At 44.7% G+C, this 20,765-nt stretch overlaps 1 protein-coding gene across 3 annotated transcripts in view; it reads right to left on the reverse strand.

The window, feature by feature from the left end:
• bbs9 (Bardet-Biedl syndrome 9) overlaps window positions 1–20,765 on the reverse strand; it is a 204,915-nt gene that overhangs the window by 107,771 nt on the left and 76,379 nt on the right. For all 3 annotated transcript variants that reach the window (XM_036972410.1, XM_036972409.1, XM_036972411.1), the window contains 2 exons: window positions 8,810–8,992; window positions 2,036–2,261 (listed from right to left, as the gene is read on the reverse strand). In XM_036972410.1, coding sequence (XP_036828305.1) covers window positions 2,036–2,261; window positions 8,810–8,992 — 409 coding nt within the window. The remainder of the gene's footprint in view (window positions 1–2,035; window positions 2,262–8,809; window positions 8,993–20,765) is intronic.

The following is a 20,765-nucleotide window of genomic DNA, read 5'->3' on the forward strand; positions in this document are numbered from 1 at the left end:
CAAGTTGTAGAAACATCTCAAGGATGATCAATGGAAACAGGATGCACCCTGAGCTCAATTACAAGTCTCATAGCCAAGGGACTGAATACTTATGGATATAAAAAAATTGTTTATTTTTAATACATTTGCAAACATATTTAAAATCTAGTTTTTTTTGCTTTGTCATTATGGGGTATTGTGTGTAGATCAATTGTTTATTTAAGTGTAATTTAAACTATATGATTATCAAAACGATATTAAATATAAAGATCTCGTTTTGTTATGTCGTCTATAGGCTTTCAGTAGTTAAAAAGGCTAATTAGAATGCTATTATTCTTAAAGCGATTTGCGTCGTCAATGTGACGCATCGCATTGTGTAGACTAAAAGATAGGCCTATCGTTCTTAATTCATGGCATGGTTTCCTTTTACACAACTGTTGAATAGACATCCAGACAAATTCATTCATACAGGGAAGGGGAATAATAGCATACTATTACGGAGTCATGAAAACAATGACATAAATTGGATGTAATTTGGTGGGTCACGGAACGGCTCTCGGAACAATACTTTGAGGGTGGGTCGGGCTGGCCTGATGTCGGATATCTCCAAAAAAAAGCTGTGCAGGACTCTGACACAGACACACACACCCTGGATGGACATCATATAAGGGATACCTCCAATAGTCCCATATAACACACACTATTGCGATGTGGGTTTACTGCCCACATCCATACAGTAACAGTCCTAAGACCCTAGCATCTATGCCACTACCATGGCAGCGTTGTGTACTGTAAGGCTAACAACAAACAATGTCAAGCTTAACAACATCAAAATACATTTAAATAAAAAATACAACTACACCATCCCAGAACTCTCAAAGTATTCTGGGTCAAGAACCCATATCCATGTCGTGAGTTAATTACAAACTCCAAAGCATGAATGCGTAAAGCACTCAATAAAGGCAACTAATTCTTCTGTTTGCGGAGCGGGAGGTTTTCAACTGGAAAACCATGGTTAATATTTCCTCCCTCCACTGTGTCCATATTCATTAGTCTGGCTGGTGGCTACCTATCGCTTCACAATACTGCCCCTGTGTCCATCAACAGTCCTCATATATCATATTAAACATCTCGCATTAATCAACTGCTGTGTTTGATGGGGTGGAAACTAGGGAGAGAACTACTGAAGGGAAATGGTCGAGTTGATTTGTCATCAACACACTTATACGTGTGAGGGGTGACTGCAAAAGAGGGGCAAGGGGGAGAGAGAGCACGAGAGAGAGAGAGCGCGAGAGAGAGCACGAGAGAGAGAGAGCACGAGAGAGAGAGAGCGCACGAGAGAGAGAGAGAGCGCGAGAGAGAGAGAGAGCGCGAGAGAGAGAGAGAGAGAGCGCGAGAGAGAGAGAGAGCGCGAGAGAGAGAGAGCGCAAGAGAGAGAGAGCGCAAGAGAGAGAGAGAGCGCGAGAGAGAGAGAGAGCGCGAGAGAGAGCGAGAGAGAGAGAGAGAGAGAGCGCGAGAGAGAGAGAGAGAGAGCGCGAGAGAGAGAGAGAGCACGAGAGAGCGAGAGAGCACGAGAGCATGAGAGCGAGAGAGCGAGAGCGAGAGCGAAGGAAGGAAGGAAGAAGCATAAAAGGAGTGGGGGTAAAAAGTTATTTGGCCTGCTTAATGAGGTTCAGACACAAACACACACTTTTGTTAGAACTCAATGAACCATGGGGGTGGTGGTTGGGCACCCACACACACACCACTGTAGGCCTGAGAGTGTGTTAAGGCCATAAACAGGGCTATGATTGAGACATGTGCTCTTCTCTCCAACCATAACACCTTTACCAGGGGAATAGTGTTTACAAGACATTCTCACAGCCAGGGGTTAACACTGGAACAACATACAGAGCGTGCACACACACACCTCAGTGGTACAGGATTTATTAGGCATTCTCAGAGGAAGGGGTTAATGGCATCATTAAAGGCTATACTGAACACTAATGAAGAGAAACTGCTTTTTCTCACACACACACACACCGAGAGACACACAAACACTCTTCCCCTCTCTCACCTGGCATCATGACTGGTGTGGGTACGTTGGCCTCGGAGGCCAGGGACAGCCGTCCACCCTTGCCCAGGCGGTCACACAGCAGGGTGATGTGCTTCTTCAGGCGGACCGTGTCTTTGGGCATGTTGAGCTGGGAGGTGGACAGAGACAGGGCCTGATCCTTAGGGCTGCGAGACAGACAGGTCCTCAGGAGGTGAGACACGGCCGCGTCCACACTCTCCTCCCAACCCTGAGAGAGAGAGAGACACACACACAGAGACAGGTATTCTGTTATTCGAACATATGAGACAGGGGGGTTAGGGAGAGCAAAGTAGGAAATGGGGAAAGAAGGTAGAGAACAATAGACAGTGATCGAAAAGAGTGAGAGAACAAAAAGTGACATAATTCGATAGAGAGAAAACAGGGAGAAAGAGAGAAGCTGGGCATGTGGTCCATACATGTATAAGTGAGATTCAGATCAGATTTCCAGGAAAGAGGAATAAATCATACAACGAGAGGAAGTGACTTCTGACTATTGAGATGCACCCTGTCTGGCAGACGTCACAACCCAATAGTCTGGCCTTGAATGCATAGTGCCCCCTGTGTCCAGGATGATGTACTACCATGAAAAACTGTAGTATTTACAGGCCGAGACAGTCTGTTTATCTAGCTACTACTGTATGAGTCTGTTCCATCCCAGTCTAGCATAAACACTGCCTGATCCCTTCCGTGTGTGAGAAACACACACACACACACACACACACACACACACACACACACAGGTATCACGACAAACACGCCGGCATAGGCATGCGGTATTGTACATACGTGCGCCAGCCACACACACACAAAACCGTATACTGTTTCTACACAGATGAGCACATTCTGCAGAAACACAGAGAGCAGATACAAAATTCACCCCGCAGACGAGCCAATAATGTGAATCCCTCAGACGTGAAACAGGACCAATTATCATTCAATCCAATTGCCTCTCCCGGAGAAAGAGAAAATGATCTTATCTGACCATCTCTCATACACACGGACACATCCCTCGCACCCCCCACACACACACACACACACAATCTAAGATAGTCCAGGCAGACCGAGCTGGGCTGTGGGGGTGTTGACAGGCAGCCAGGGTGTGGGGTTGAGACTGCCCCCCTGCCGCCATGCTGATAGGCCTCTAATGAGCCCTAATGACAGGTAATCAGACCCATAATGATGATGACAGGGAAGAGACCTGACAGAGAGAGAGAGGAGGAAAAAAAGAATGAAATGGAGAGAGAAATATAAGGGGGAGAGAAAGCAGTAGAGGCGAGAGAAAGGGAGACTATTGAGGAAGAAGGCAGTAGAACATAGATCTCAACTCACACTGAAACAATAACTTTCAACAGGCTATCAGGACCCCCAACATGTTGAACTGGACTAACAGTACAGATTTCACCAGCTGGGTAACAATATTAGGATATACATTTACTTAATTAGGGTTATGCTTTGCTCAAGGGCACAGATTTTCTACCTAGTCAGCTCGGGGATTCGAACCAGCGACCTTTCAGTTACTGGCCCAACGCTCTTAACCGCCCGGCTACATGGCTTCTCAATTTCAATTTGAAATGAAGGGCAGTGAAGGGCACAGCAATGGGTTTGGAACTGGGCCCAAGTGGCAAATCATATGGTAGAGTGATAATGGACATCTTGCATGCTGAGGATGACCTTGGACATCTTTGTTTGTGATTAAGAGAAAGTGAAGGTCAGGAGAACAAGAAGCTGTGGGAGGGAATGGAGAAGTCTTTTTGTCTGGTAATAAATAGAGGTCACTTCCCCTCTGACAAGGCACATTGTGGAAATCCCAGTTGCGATTTCAAAATAACTTGTGATTATGGATAACAGAATGGGGCCTAACATAGAGCACTGAAGGACTCCCATGGGGACTGACAAAGGTTCAGACAGTAATCCCTCAAAGTTGACATGCTCAACTTGACTGGAAAAGTCATTTAAAGACCATGAGAAGAGACTGGAAATACAATGTCATGCTGTGAGCCAAGCAAAGCAAAATCATTTCTATAGAATCAAATCCCCGACTAATCCAGAAATATTTATTGTCACAGGCAGATTTTATATAATTGAACACTTTAGTAGTTCCACATATGACCTGATGTAAAAGCAAACCGTATCTCATCCTTTTTCATTGTATGAGTGGTTAGCTCCCCTTTCTGTGCATTTTGCAATTCATTACTAACACAATCAAATGAACATTGTACTCAACTCCTGACAATACTCCTCCTTTGAATTTCCATCAAGAGAAGAAGAAATGAAATGAAGAGACAGCTAGCGAGACATATGGAGAGAGGGAAGTGTGGGGGAGGAGGAAAAGGCGAGCGGTAGAGAGGTTTCTAGTACTAGTTTCTAGTAATGTAAACTTCAGGGTGCAGGAATAGAACTGAGACATTAAGAGTCAGGAGCTCTATTCACAGCAGAGTGGAAAGCGAGGGAAAGAAACGGAGAGCGAGAACAAGTGGAAGAAAAAAAAAATAGGGGGAGAAGGAGGTTGTTCTGGTTGGCCGCATCAATCTGCTGGGTCGGGCCAAGCTAAACGAGCGCCCGGTCAATTACCAGAGAGATGTGTTTCCTGTGACCCTTCTCCTCCTCTCTTCTCCCCCTTACCTTCTTCCCTCCTGTTTTACTGCGGCAAAGAGAGGCTATGGATCAGTGGTCATGAAGGATAAGAGACGACAAGAGAGAAACTTCACTCTCAAGTTTATAGTTTTATTAGTCGTATGTACAGGCTACACATAGTATACTGTGGCAGGTGGCCTAGCGGTTAAGAGCTTTGGGCCAGTAACTGAAAAGTCGCTGGTTCAAATCCCCAAGGTGGAAAAATCTGCTGTTCTGCTCTTGAGCAAGGCAGTTAACCCCAAACAACAACTGCTCCCCGGGAACTGTGGACGTCGATTAATGCAGCCACCCGCACCTCTCTGGGTTAAATGCGGAAGACACATTTCAGGTGACTGCATTCAGTTGTGTAACTGACTAGGTTTCCCAACGTAATGCTTACTTGCAGGTTCCTTCAACAATACAACATTAAGAAATAAGAAAAGATAAGAATACGAATGGCTCAGTAGAATAGAATAAACATTTTAGCATAAGTATAATACAGGAAGGCACAATGTATATCCCAATATTTACACATGTATCAGAAAAGGGGGGATTGGGAAGAAGGTGTTTAAATTGTGCAGTATTTGCAGTAGTAAACGGTCAGGACGCTCTCGATGGTGCCGCGGTAGTATTTGGAGAGGACCCAGGGTGGCATGCTGAATTTCTTCAGCTGCCTTAGGAAGTAGAGACGCTGTTGCGCCCTCTTGACAAGAACGGTGGCGTTGTTGGTCCATGTCAAGCCCTCTGTTACGTGGACCACAAGGAACTTCTTTATTATATATAATCTCCAGTGAAGCTGCTGAAAATGACATTACATTCTGTCATCCAGCAGAGACTCCCATCTAGAGCGACCCAAGGAGCAACAAGGGTCAAGTGCCCAGGCCAAGGCCACAAGGACAGATCCCCCAACCAGACGATTCGGGGAACCGTACCAGCAACCTGACTTCTCGGCCACCAGCCCAGTTCCCCTCGAGAGCTGCCCCTCAACCACCCCGAGGAACTTAAAAACTGCTGACTCTCTCTACTGCAGTCCTGTTGATGTGGATCGGGGAATGTTCCCTCTGCTTCCTGAAGTCAACAATCAACTCCTTTGTTTTGCTGACATTGAGGGGTTGTTGTCCTGGCACCACAATGCCAGTTCACTTACCTCCTTCCTATAGGCTGACTTGTCGTCGTTGGTTATCAGGCCTACAACCGTGGTGTCGTCAGCAGACTTGATGATGGAGTTGGTGTCGTGCAAAGCCACACAGTCGTGGGGGAACAGGGAGTACAGCGGAGCGCTCCTCTGCAGCATTTCTCCTTTTCTATCTCCATCCCCCTCTTCCTTGTTTAAAATCAGCCCAGTTGCACAGGTCTAGAGCCTCTTTCTCTCTCCGTTTCTCATTCCCACCTAATTCTATTCTCTCTTCACTAATCCAGTCTACCACTCCTCCCAATCCTTCACAGAAGCCTTATTCCAATCCACAGAATTCCAAGGACTTATCCCAATTGGAATTCCAGTCCTGGGAGCGTCCGTGGGGAAAGGGAATCTCGTTCACCTGTGACGACCTCACCGGAGATGAAAAAATTTCTAAAAAAAAGAGGTCAAATAGGTGAGACGAGGGGCCAAAGACAATCTCTGACTCACACATAAATATATCACGCACGCACACACACCCTCATGTATGTGTGTCAGATGCTCCTATTAGCTCCTGGCCTGGTCCTTTCCGTACAGTACGTTATCTGTATTTCTACCCAGTGTGAGTAGCGCTTCCTAAAATAGCCCATCTCTCCACACGTATGGGCTAATGCAGCGGGCCTGACCATAATTACCTTTCATTAACTTAATCCCATTCACAAGAGCAACCACAACAACAAACACCGAAATACATACATACTCTCACTCTCAGTGACTCCATCTCTCTGGGGCATCATCAGGTGCAGGCTGACTGGATGTCTGCTCGGATGTGTGCTCTCGGGCGTGTTTACTGTGTGTGTGGTAATGAAAGACAAAGTGTGTGTATGTGTGTAAGGGGGTGTCTATCACAGTGAGGTTGTGTTTGCAGATGTGTGTGTGTTAGCAACCTGTCCCTATGTCTCTCTTGAAGGGGCAGTGGGGGTATTTGGTGTGCAATTTGGTAAATAGAGAGGACTGTATATAGACACACCTCTAACCTGTGTGATGATGAGATGTCATGCGTTTAATCACAGTGGAAACACTAAGAGACAGACGGGCTATGGAACTGACTGACTGACTGACTGACTGACTGACTGACTGACTGTCTGACTGTCTGTCTGACTGTCTGTGTCTGTCTGTGTCTGTCTGTCTGTCTGTCTGTCTGTCTGTGTCTGTCTGTGTCTGTCTGTCTGTGTCTGTCTGTCTGTCTGTGTGTCTGTCTGTGTCTGTCTGTGTCTGTCTGTGTCTGTCTGTGTCTGTCTGTGTCTGTCTGTGTCTGTCTGTGTCTGTCTGTGTCTGTCTGTGTCTGTCTGTGTCTGTCTGTGTCTGTCTGTGTCTGTCTGTGTCTGTCTGTCTGTCACACACATACACACACACCACAACTGGTGAGAGCACACACACACTTTCGGTCTCTATGGGAGCAGAAATCTGTCATCGTATCACGTGGACTCATGGAGGGCTTCTCTCAACACACTTGTTTATGTGAGTCTAAATTGCTAACAGAACAACTCCCCTGTGACACACATACACAACCGAACAAGACCCCTCTGGCCCTCTCAGAAAATGTCCCCCTCACCCCCCCTACCGCATTCTCACTGCCATAGCCTTCCTTGACCAAAGGGACATCAGGGTTGAATACAGGCTCCAGTTCAAAGCTACACTATCTGAAACTGCACTAGCCTATTGGAGGCCTGTGGGAGGAAACATCACTACTCCCTGTATATCTGTGAGGGTGAAAGGGAAGGGTGTACATTGTGGTTTGGAATCAGGCCTATTCGTCTCCTCTCCATTGTCCCGATTACATTCAATCCGTCTAGATATAACCCTTCTCTTTACACACAGGTCAGTAACACCGTCCTCATCCTCTGTGGAGCTGCCAGGAGTATATTCAGTGGCACCTGGGAGAGAGTGTGTGGTAGCAGAACCACTTAGGGGCTTCAGGACAGATCACTGAGGTACTTTGTGTTTATTCTCCAGGGTCAGAGGGGGAGACTTGGGTCAAGCAGCCAGGAGACAGATGAGGAGAGAGAGCGAGAAAGCAATGTGTGTGTGTGTGTGTGTGTGTGTGTGTGTGTGTGTGTGTTTTCCCAGCAGTTGTGGTGTGTCCTGTACCAGGGGTAACAGTGTGTGTGTCTCACCAGCTGTGGTGTGTCCTGTACCAGGGGTAACAGTGTGTGTGTCTCACCAGCTGTGGTGTGTCCTGTACCAGGGGTAACAGTGTGTGTGTCTCACCAGCTGTGGTGTGTCCTGTAGCAGGGGTAACAGTGTGTGTGTGTGTCTCACCAGCTGTGGTGTGTCCTGTAGCAGGGGTAACAGTGTGTGTGTGTGTCTCACCAGCTGTGGTGTGTCCTGTAGCAGGGGTAACAGTGTGTGTGTGTCTCACCAGCTGTGGTGTGTCCTGTAGCAGGGGTAACAGTGTGTGTGTCTCACCAGCTGTGGTGTGTCCTGTAGCAGGGGTAACAGTGTGTGTGTCTCACCAGCTGTGGTGTGTCCTGTAGCAGGGGTAACAGTGTGTGTGTGTGTGTCTCACCAGCTGTGGTGTGTCCTGTAGCAGGGGTAACAGTGTGTGTGTGTGTGTGTCTCACCAGCTGTGGTGTGTCCTGTAGCAGGGGTAACAGTGTGTGTGTGTGTGTCTCACCAGCTGTGGTGTGTCCTGTAGCAGGGGTAACAGTGTGTGTGTGTCTCACCAGCTGTGGTGTGTCCTGTAGCAGGGGTAACAGTGTGTGTGTGTGTGTCTCACCAGCTGTGGTGTGTCCTGTAGCAGGGGTAACAGTGTGTGTGTGTGTGTGTCTCACCAGCTGTGGTGTGTCCTGTAGCAGGGGTAACAGTGTGTGTGTGTGTCTCACCAGCTGTGGTGTGTCCTGTAGCAGGGGTAACAGTGTGTGTGTCTCACCAGCTGTGGTGTGTCCTGTAGCAGGGCTAACAGTGTGTGTGTCTCACCAGCTGTGGTGTGTCCTGTAGCAGGGCTAACAGTGTGTGTGTCTCACCAGCTGTGGTGTGTCCTGTAGCAAGGGTAACAGCGTAGCCTCCAGGATGGCGTTCTGCTCTGTGTTGAGGCCCTGCCACAGGGAGACCAGGAGGATGAGGAGGTGGGTGGCGCTGCGCAGACGGACAAACGCCTGATTCAGACATGCCCGGTTCTCCTCCGCTGCATCTGCCAACGCTATCACCTGACAGAGAGAGAGAGAGAGAGTCAGGGCCTGCTGTCATTCACCAGAAGCAACTTATCTAAGCAACTCTGAATCAAGTGTCAACTCCGTAACGCAAAGGTACTTTATACAAGCAATTAGTTTCCTGTTGTCCACTAGAATGATAAGTGATTGAATGGGGCCCTGATTTAAAGTGCCAATGGAAACAAGGCTTCAGGGTCAACACAGGGACTCATCCGAGTCATTCATGTTAATCCATCGCCTGGAGCCATAGAAGACGTTCTCTACAAGTCAACTCCGTAACTCATCAGTAACATTCTCTACAAGTCAACTCCGTAACTCATCAGTAACCTTCTCTACAAGTCAACTCCGTAAGCCATGTGAATGAGTAATGAGAGGGAGGTGGCTCTGCAGCGTCTCTAGGTGTGGTCTGAGAGTTGAACCTGAACCGGAGGTCAATACTTCCATTTTTGGGACGGATGAGGGGGACAACATGAACGAGCAATGACAGAAGAAGATGGATGAAGGTGAACAGAACAAGAGAAGGCACGTCAGAGGGAGAGAAATAAGAGAGGAGGGGAAGTCAAGAGGAGGGGAAAGGAAAGAGTGAGAATATCCTGTCTGTGGATGTGTGTGTGACTAATGGCAAACTGCAGGTAAGAGTTGGGCTTCAACTCCGTATTCAGTTTCACCATGGGAGACCACCTCGATTCATGAATGCACTGGAATCTAGAGGGAAAGTAAAAGCAACCCTATAGTGGTGCATGTAGGCTAGTGGGAGAGTACTACATTATGGTGTGTTGGACAGCACACAACTGTTTATCTGCACACCACAGGTGGAGCCTTCACTGGGGAGGACGGGCTCCTAGTCATGGCTGGTACGGAATTAATGGAATGGTATGGAAACACAAACACATGGTTTCCATGTTCATTCATTCCATTCTAGTCATTATTATGAGTCGTCCTCCCTCAGTAGCCTCCTGTGCTGCCCGCACGCACACACCACACAGGGAGTACTGCGGCACTGTAAGCCAAACACCCCCACGTAACCATTAACCCTCCAGTCCCCCCCAGCCACTTCCATCTCCCCGGCAACCATGTCACTCAGCCAAACGTTAAACAAACGTCTCGACCCCCACCCCCCCAGCTCCTCCCAAAGAAAACCTCTAGAGGAAACTGACTTTCAAAGGGGTGAATTTGGTAGTAAAGATTGGTGTGTATTGATAAAAAGGGCCGCCCTGCCAAGCCGAGCCAAATGGAGGTTCCCAGTCAAGGGCTGCATTGTGTGGGACCAAACGCAGCGCTGATTGATGCCAGCTGAGGGGAACACAGAGGCACATTTAACCAGAAAGGCCACGACACCATGCTAATTCATATAGGTTATAGTGAGAGGGATGGGGGAAGCGAGATTTAGTCCTGTGCAAAGACTAGCTGTAAAAAATGTGTCACTGTCCTAATACTTTTGGAGCTCACTGTATTTTAAGTGAGTAAAACGTACTAACACAAGGTGGTAAAGCTAGCTAGCTTTTCCCCCTTATTCACTAATTTAGTAATCCTAGCTAGGGGCTAGCTAAGCCCCTGGCAATGTCAACAAGTTTTCCAACTGTCAATAGACGTTTCAAAAGTGTCTGTTGTCACGATCGTCGTATGGAGGAGACCAAAGCGCAGCGTCGTGTAAATGCATAGTTTAATGGATGACGAAAAAACACGAAGTACACTGAACAAATTAACAAACGAACGTGACTGCTAATGAACACAGTGCTAACATGCAACATAACAGACAATAACCCACGAAATACCCAAAGATGGCAGCCTAAATATGGTTCCCAATCAGAGACAACGATAAACACCTGCCTGAAATTGAGAACCAATCTAGGCAACCATAGACCTACATAAACACCTAGATGGTAAACAACCCCATGAACCTACAAAACCCCTAGAAGGTACAAAACCCTAGATGAGACAAAACACACATACCACCCTCGTCACACCCTGACCTAAACCAAAATATATAAAGAAAACAAAGAATACTCAGGTCAGGGCGTGACAACTGTTTTCTGTCTTTTAACTTGTCCTGTTTTAAAAAGGTCTGTAATGTGCCAAAGTACAATGTAAATAGTGAAATAACATTACCCAAATGTTTCATGAGTTTGACGACAATTAACATGTTGACAGTGTGCCACAGGGGCTTAGCTAGCTAGCTTCAACATTAGTGAATAAGAGTGAAATGCTTGCTTGCTTTATCACCCTGTGTTAGTACATTTTACTCACTAAAATAGTTATTGCTATGTCTAAAATGGGGACTTGAATGTGAATGCTTTTAATATGAATCTTTGTTAAACCTACTCAAGAAAAGTTAAACTGAAAAATGTCAATAGTAGGATTCTTCAACGATGCCTTCAGCAATTGTTTACATGGGTGGCAGGTAGCCTAGTGGTTAGAGTGTTGGGCCAGGAACCACAAGGTTGTTAGTTCAAATTCCTGAGCTGACAAAGTAAAAATGTGTTGTTCTGCCCCTGAACAAGGCAGTTATTAACCCACTGTTCCTAGGCCGTCATTGTAAATAAGAATTTGTTCTTAACTGACTTGCCTAGTTAAATAAAGGATACATTTTAAGAAATAAAATATTCATATTACCTTTAACATTGTATCTGTATTATTTTTGATATAACATTTACATTTTAGTCATTAAGCAGACGCTCTTCTCCAGAACTACTTCCAGGAGTAATTAGGGTTAAGTGCCTTGCTCAAGAGTACAGACAGATTTTTCACAGGGATTCGAACCAGCGACCTTTCGGTTACTGTTCCAATGCTCTTAACCTCTATGCTACTTTATGAATGGGAAAATAGAAATGACAGTACATTGACTGCATAGAATTCATACATAGACTTTTAATGTTGGTGTTCAGTGGTAAACTGCACAGTTAATTACCATGACGTACTGCTGTATGAATGTGGAAATATATTTGACTTTGATTGCATAGAATGCATACAAAAAACCTTCATGTGTGCGTTAGACCAGTACGACCAACTTAGGTCTCATCTTGAAGTGGAGGAGGGCTGTTAATGAGTTACAATATCAACAAGACAATTTGATCTGTAAAATATACCCTGATGATTAAATCCTGTGGGGATATTTATGCTCCATTCACCTTAGTGGGGAGGAGAAAATCGTCGTCACAGGCCTATACCGGACAGTGGGGGAAATGAGTCTAGTACATTCTACAGATCAGCATCATTTTAAAAACATGGCTTGGCCTTTAGGCATATTCACTATCCCTGGTATGGCAGAAGCACACTTTTGAGAACAGCCATAATGATGACACTACACTTTCATTGTAATGATGCATCTATTAAGATACCTAGATATGAGCTCTTGCATAGCATGACATGAATACTCTATAGATATGCTATGGATATATTTCATGAACTTCTTTGGGACTGGGGGGCAGTATTGAGTAGCTTGGATAATAAGGTGCCCAGAGTAAACTGCCTGCTACTCAGGCCCAAAAGCTAGAATATGCATATTACTAGTAGATTTGGATAGAAAACACTGACGTTTCTAAAAGTGTTTGAATGATGTCTGAGTATAACATAACTCATATGGCAGGCAAAAAAAAATCCAACCAGGAAGTGGGAAATCTGAGGTTTGTAGGTTAAGTCTTTGCCTATCCAATATACAGTGTCTATGGGGTCATATTACACTTCCCAAGGCTTCCACTAGATGTCAACAGTCTTTAGAACCTTGTTTCAGGCTTCTACTGTGAAGGGGGAGCGAATGAGAGCTATTTGAGTCAGGTGTCTGGCAGAATGCCATGAGCTAAATCATGCGTGTGGCCATGAGATGTAGCTGCGTTCCTTTTCATTTCTAAAGACAAAGGAATTGTCCGGTTGAAACGTTATTGAAGATTTATGATAAAAACATCCTAAAGATTGATTCTATACATCGTTTGACATGTTTCTACGAACTGTAATATAACTTTTTAAACTTTTCGTCGGCACTAAGCGATCTTGCATTGAGCATTTGGATTACTGGGCTAAACACGCAAACAAAAAAGAGGTATTTGGACATAAATGATGGACTTTATCGAACAAAACAAACATTTATTGTGGAACTGGGATTCCTGGGAGTGCATTTTGATCAAGATCAAAGGTAAGTGAATATTTATAACGCTATTTCTGACTTTCCTGACACTTCTCCTTCTTTGGAAAATGGCTGTATATTTTTGTGTGGCTAGGTGCTGACCTAACATAATCGCAAGGTGTGCTTTCGCTGTAAAGCCTTTTGAAATCTGACACATCGGTTGCATTAAGGACAAGTTTATATATAATTCCATGCATAACACTTGTATCTTTTATCAATGTCTATTATGAGAATTTTTGTAATTGGATGTGGCTCTCTGCACTTTCACTGGATGTTTGTTTGAGACAATGCATTTCTGAACATAACACACCAATTTCAAATTAGGTTTTCGGACATAAAGATTAACTTTATCGAACAAGACACACATTTATTGTGTAACATGAAGTCCTGTGAGTGCCATCTGATGAAGATCAAAGGTTAGTGATTAATTTAAATTGCTATTTCTGACTTTTGTGAGCCCTCTCCTTGGCTGGAAAATGTCTGTTAGGTGCTGACCTAACATAATCGTTTGGTGTGCTTTCGCAGGTAAAGCCCATTTGAAATCAGACATTGTGGCTGGATTTACAATAAGTTTATCTTTAAAATGGTGTTTAATACTTGTATGTTTGAGGAATTTCAATTATTGGATTTCTGTTGTTTTGAATTTGGCGACCTGCAATTTCACTGGCTGTTGGCGAGGTCGGACGCTACCGTCCCACATATCCCAGAGAAGTTAACCTTTAACAATGCGGTTGGGACCTGTTATAACACGTTCATGAAATGATGTGTAATTAATGAGTTATGGATCTGTATTTATAGATATGTATTCAAAGTAAATCGTTACCAAATAGTCATAACCCCTACACAACCCCTAGCATAGTGTGTGTTATACAACTGTGAGCCCACGAGAGGACTAAGCATTCATATAGCAGTTAGAACTGTTCAGGCCACAGTGATGTCCAAGGCAGACACAGCAGACATCATACTGCATACCTACAGGTGTATATTGTGCGCATTTAAATTGTAGATGTGTGCGCAAGTGTTTGACATTTGTGTGTGTTTGTGTTTATGCAAGTGTATGTGTGTGCATTTGTGTGCCGCTGTGTGTGCGTAAGAAGAAGCAGGAATGAGAAGGGCCTGTCCCTCCCCTGGGGGGTTCGCCTCAGTCCTCCTCCTCTACCTCCCCCAAAATACCCACCAGTATGTGTCACCGTGTCCACCCACTATTTCCCCCTACACTCAGATTCTACCCAAATTCCACCAGGCTAAAAATACTCTGGTCCCCGTTGGGATAGCAAGTCTTCAAAGATTGGCCAACATATGATTCCTGGAGGGCCAGAGCCACAGAAGGAGAGGCTGGAATACATATAGCCTGAACAGACAGCTGTGTGTGTAGCCAGTGTATGAATTAGGTGTAATTTTAGCATCGGTGGTGGGTGATTGACACTGTGGGGTTTGTGGTGTCTGCTTGCACCTTGGGGAGAGAAAGAGGAGTTTGGATAGTGTTATGTGAACGCAGCGAAGACGTGGGTCTGACTGTTACTTTCATGTAAAGCGACAAGGACACAGCTATTAGCAAAGAGGTATTCTCAGTTTAGCCCACAGATTAGACCCTTCCAGCTCAGCTGGCCACAGCAAGCACCATGGACAACCTCCAAACACAACCCACATCTCATACGCCCAGCCACACACAGCAGAGGTGAGCTGTGCACCCGGTCTGTCAGTGGAAAATGATATGGCCAAACTCATCTGTCTCTCTGGGGAGGTCATACAACACGAGAGAGAGAGAGAGAGACAGATTTGGAGCAACATTTCCCCATTTTAATCTGAGGTATCCACTGCATGTGTGTGATTCGACAGTGGAAAATGTCACCCATAAAGAAAAAAAGAGGGAAAGAGAGGAGAGAGGAGAGAGAGGAGAGTGGGAGAGAGAGAGAAAGATATGTGTATGTATGTGTGATTATCCGCTAAGCATCTCCATCCCAAGGTACAGAGAGACTCACTCTTTCCAGGTTATCATTCAAATCACACTTTAACGATGGGCAGAATCAATGCGCCCATTTCCTTCAGTGCATTCTCCCAGAGTGCAGTGCAAAGCGAGCTGAAAACTAGCTGAAGGCAGCAGTATGGCTCAAAGACACTTTCTCTTCTTCCTACAAGACTGATAGGCTGCTCTCAGACATCCTACTCTGAACTCTACACACACACACACACACACACACACACACACACACACACACACACACACACACGCACACACACGCGCGTATAGGGAGTTAACCCAAACAGAGACACGTAAAAACACAATGGCACACACAAGTGTTGAGGTGAGAGAGAGCCCTACAGATACGAGAGAAAAGTGTTATGCAATTGTTGCCATTTTAACCATCATTTGAAAACATGTCAATGTCCATTGAGATTTCTGTTGTTTTATTTGCCAATAAAGTTTTTTTGCGTTTGAGCTTGTGAGTGAGTAAGTGAGTGAGAAAAGTGTGAGAGAGAGTGAGAGAAAAAAGTGTGAGAGAGTGAGAAAAAGGTGAGAGTGAGAGAAAAAAGTGTGTGAGAGAGAGAAAAAGTTAAAGAGACAGTAACAAAGAGCGGGGAAGCGGCTGAGAGAGATTTGCAGCGATTAGCATCTTGCCAGCCAATGGATGAGGCAGAGACAGACAGTAACTGCTTTTGTTTTTGGTCACGGCCGCGGCGCAGCTAGCGCAGATAACACTGTCTTCTCAGTTCTGATAAGAGCGGGGAAGAGAGAGGATGATCTGGCAACACACTGGCCTTGTTTATAGAAGCATTCAGAGGAAGAGAAAGAGAGAGAACAGAAATAAAAGGGGGGACAGTGATTAGATCTGGCAACCCACACAGAGGCAACCTGAGATGGGTTATCAGCGGTGGTGGCAGGCTCTGAACCACACCACCAAGATAAAGCTGCTATGATCTACTCTCCCCCCTCCACCCCTCCTCCTCTCTTATTTTTTTAATGCTGTTCATCTCTTTCATTCCAAATGTGTTTGTGTCTGAATCCAGACTAGATACATGTGTATTATAACACAAACTTGTGCACCGATCCTCTACTTCCGCTACTCTCCAGCTTTCAGATTTATTTGAAGGGTCTTTGCCCATTCTCAACTCCATGTGAATGGTTCTCTTTATCATAAGGCAGCATGAGGTGTGTGTGTTCCTATGGTTTCATAGACTTTATTATTGTTCACAGACAGGTAATAAAATAGGACTATTTACAACCTTCCCTGGACTATCAAAGACAGGGCTTCACGTTTGCTTTCTCAGTGAGAAGACGAGGGAATGTGAGACCAGAGAGCTTGTTGGGGTTGCTTTTCCATAGAGAGAAACAGAGAGAAAGAAAAAACAAAAGAGACATAGTACAATACCATTCCTCTCAAATGTCTATACTTCAATGATCTCACTTTTAAATTTCAATCAACATTGATCACATCACACAGATCCATTGAGAGTGCAAACGCCATAACAAGCCGAGAATGACACCAGAACATCAAACAACCGCCCAGTTTCCTCCCACATCCCTCCCTACAGTAGGTCCCTACACACCTTCCACTAAGGTTACTGGTTCATCCCATGAGTCTGGGTGGTCCGGCCTTACTGCTCCAGACAGGGGGCTCAATTAGAGACACACCCTGCCAGAGAGACACCCAGCCTGGGATTAATATGAGGGAAGTGCAGGCCTCACCATAGCTCCAGGCCTCCTGATAGAAACCTGGGAGTTAACCTCACAGGTTTAAATTTGAACACCCCTGTAACCAGTGCTTAGTAGTTCCAACCTGGCCCACCGAGAGAGATGAGATAATGGGGCGTTGGTCTGATCCAAATGTGAAGGAGGGGGGGCGCACACAAGAGTAGAGAGAGATGTGTGTGTGAGACCAGGTGATGAAACACTCCACTATACACCCCCAAAGGGTTGCAGGTCTCTCAAACACACATCCTGTCCCCTCCAATGTCCCTTCCATTAATCTCTACGACAGACTCTCCAGCTACAAATTACTACAACTGCACTCAGTACACCTCAAGAGCACACAGCCGTGTGGCGCGACACACGTTCAGAGATACACACACACACGCACACCGCTGGGCTTCACCCCAGCATACACTCTGAATCAAAACACACTAATATACCCTGACAAATGCACACACTCACTCACACACACACACTCACTCCCAAAGAGAGAGACTCTCTGCACACAGTCAAGACTCATTTAACATTTATCTTGGCTCTTTAGAAGTGAAAGAATTAATTGTTTCTGGCGTAAGTTAGCCTACAGGGCTAGTTTTGATATCACAGCTGGGAGTTTGAGGACTTCGCTTTGTGTGAATATACAAAGGGTTGTGTGTGAAAGCGAGTGTGTGTTTCAAACTCATTCAAGCTGTCCTCACTAGTCGAAGCACATGTTTTACACAGGGTGGAATGACCTGGCTGGCCCTCTTGCTGAGTTCGCTTGTTTTAAAAAGACACACACACACACGCGCGCGCACTCTCCGTCTCGCACACACAAACACATATTCAAATGCTGTCTGTCTGACTGTCTCTTTCACAATAGACACAAAAGTCAAAAAGGTCCAAACCTGCAACACATCCACACAGACACAGTGTCAACAACATAGTGAAGTAAAGAGCATCAGTTTTAACACACAGACATAGTGAAGTAAAGAGCATCAGTTTTAACACACAGACACAGTGTCAACAACATAGTGAAGTAAAGAGCATCAGTTTTAACACACAGACACAGTGTCAACAACATAGTGAAGTAAAGAGCATCAGTTTTAACACACAGACGTAGTGAAGTAAAGAGCATCAGTTTTAACACACAGACAGTGTCAACAACATAGTGAAGTAAAGAGCATCAGTTTTAACACACAGACACAGTGAAGTAAAGAGCATCAGTTTTAACACACAGACACAGTGTCAACAACATAGTGAAGTAAAGAGCATCAGTTAACACACAGACACAGTGTAGTAAAGAGCATCAGTTAACACACAGACATAGTGAAGTAAAGAGCATCAGTTTTAACACACAGACACAGTGTCAACAACATAGTGAAGTAAAGAGCATCAGTTTTAACACAGACATAGTGAAGTAAAGAGCATCAGTTTTTACACACAGACACAGTGTCAACAACATAGTGAAGTAAAGAGCATCAGTTTTAACACACAGACACAGTGTCAACAACATAGTGAAGTAAAGAGCATCAGTTTTAACACACAGACACAGTGTCAACAACATAGTGAAGTAAAGAGCATCAGTTTTAACACACAGACACAGTGTCAACAACATAGTGAAGTAAAGAGCATCAGTTTTAACACACAGACACAGTGTCAACAACATAGTGAAGTAAAGAGCATCAGTTTTAACACACAGACACAGTGTCAACAACATAGTGAAGTAAAGAGCATCAGTTTTTACACACAGGCTTACTAAAGTGCTTAGTGAGCATACTCGGACGATGCTCTGTCATTGGTCATTGGAATAGTGTGAGTCAGTGGACAGTATTTAGTCTCTCTCCACACGGTTTCCATATTTAGCCTCAGCCAGGCTAACTGAGGCCTCTAATCACACAGGACTTTTCTCTAGTCATTTTAGCACACACACTCCCCTGGCCTGTCATTAACAGCTCACCTCCCAGGCTGCACACACACACACACACACACACACACACTTATAGACATGCGCACTATCAGGCAAGAGCACACACATACTGCACATATAAACCCATGAATACAGGATGCACATTCTCTGTCCAGAAACTAAATACCACTGGTCCATTGGGTGATCCCTTGCCTTGTCTATCTTTTTGTTCCGTCTTCCCAAAGAGAGACAGACCTGATTAGCAAGTCAATGCTTGAAACACGATAGTGGAAAACTAACAAGACAACTAAAATGTACTCATGTTTCTTTGTAGCATTAACTCCCCTCAACAATCAACATTCTTTATCAAAAAACGCATCAGCTTTTTCTTAATCCCTCAACTTGAAAGCTAGTTATTGACTCTAGTGAGATACTTGGACGTGTGTGTGTGTGTGTGTGTGTGTACTTGCTCAATCACTCGTGCATTGTCTATCTGTTTGTGTGCGAGACAAAAACAAGGACATCAAATCTAAGCCAGACACAACATTGCAGATCCTGACTACAAATTAGCATCAAACAGAGAGAGACACTGGAAAACACAAACCCAAACACACACAAAAACCACTCCCAGACTAGAGGTTAGACAAGGTAAGGGACGTGATCAGTTTGGGGTACACTGCAGTATTTTTAAACTATGGCTTTCAGGAGCGCCGTTGGCTGCATGTTTTTGTTCTATCCTAGCACAAACGCGTCTCATTCAACTAATCAAGGGCTTCACTATAAATTAAGTAGTTGAAGCAGATGAGTAGTAGTTGAAGCAGAAAAAAAAATGAATGTCCAACCTCGGGCATTCTTGAGGACCGGAGTAGAGAAATGTCTACAGACCCTCTCCAACATAGCATCATAACAGACAAAAATCTAAATGTAAATGCAGGTGTCACTTTAATAAGGCAACGGTATAAGGCTCTCTCTCCCTCCCAGCCTCTACTGTGTGGTGGTTTGGTTTATGTAAGTCCATAAGACTTATCCCCTCCACTTAGCCCCACGATCACGTTTCCTGAAAGAGGACACTGCTGACATGTTTCTGACCCCTGAAATGGGGAGTGAGTGTGTGTGTATGTGTGTGGGTGTGTGTGTGTGTGTGAGAGCTGGTTGGGCTTCTGATATGTGCAGAACTCTGTGGATGAATTCATATTTAATATATCAATATAACCATTGTGTGGAAATCTCTGTGAAAAGATGAATATATATCAAACACACATACATATACACACACACACACATATATATAAATACACATATACAGTGCCTTGCAAAAGTATTCGGCCCCCTTGAACTTTGCGACCTTTTGCCACATTTCAGGCTTCAAACAAAGATATAAAACTGTATTTTTTTGTGAAGAACCAACAACAAGTGGGACACAATCATGAAGTGGAACGACATTTATTGGATATTTCAAACTTTTTTAACAAATCAAAAACTGAAAAATTGGGCGTGCAAAATTATTCAGCCCCCTTAAGTTAATACTTTGTAGCGCCACCTTTTGCTGCGATTACAGCTGTAAGTCGCTTGGGGTATGTCTCTATCAGTTTTGCACATCGAGAGACTGAAATTTTTTCCCATTCCTCCTTGCAAAACAGCTCGAGCTCAGTGAGGTTGGATGGAGAGCATTTGTGAACAGCAGTTTTCAGTTCTTTCCACAGATTCTCGATTGGATTCAGGTCTGGACTTTGACTTGGCCATTCTAACACCTGGATATGTTTATTTTTGAACCATTCCATTGTAGATTTTGCTTTATGTTTTGGATCATTGTCTTGTTGGAAGACAAATCTCCGTCCCAGTCTCAGGTCTTTTGCAGACTCCATCAGGTTTTCTTCCAGAATGGTCCTGTATTTGGCTCCATCCATCTTCCCATCATTTTTAACCATCTTCCCTGTCCCTGCTGAAGAAAAGCAGGCCCAAACCATGATGCTGCCACCACCATGTTTGACAGTGGGGATGGTGTGTTGTTTTACGGCAAACAAAGTTTTGCATTGTTGCCAAAAAGTTCAATTTTGGTTTCATCTGACCA

Source organism: Oncorhynchus mykiss, chromosome 3, assembly GCF_013265735.2.
Source record: "Oncorhynchus mykiss isolate Arlee chromosome 3, USDA_OmykA_1.1, whole genome shotgun sequence".
NCBI lineage: Eukaryota > Metazoa > Chordata > Actinopteri > Salmoniformes > Salmonidae > Oncorhynchus > Oncorhynchus mykiss.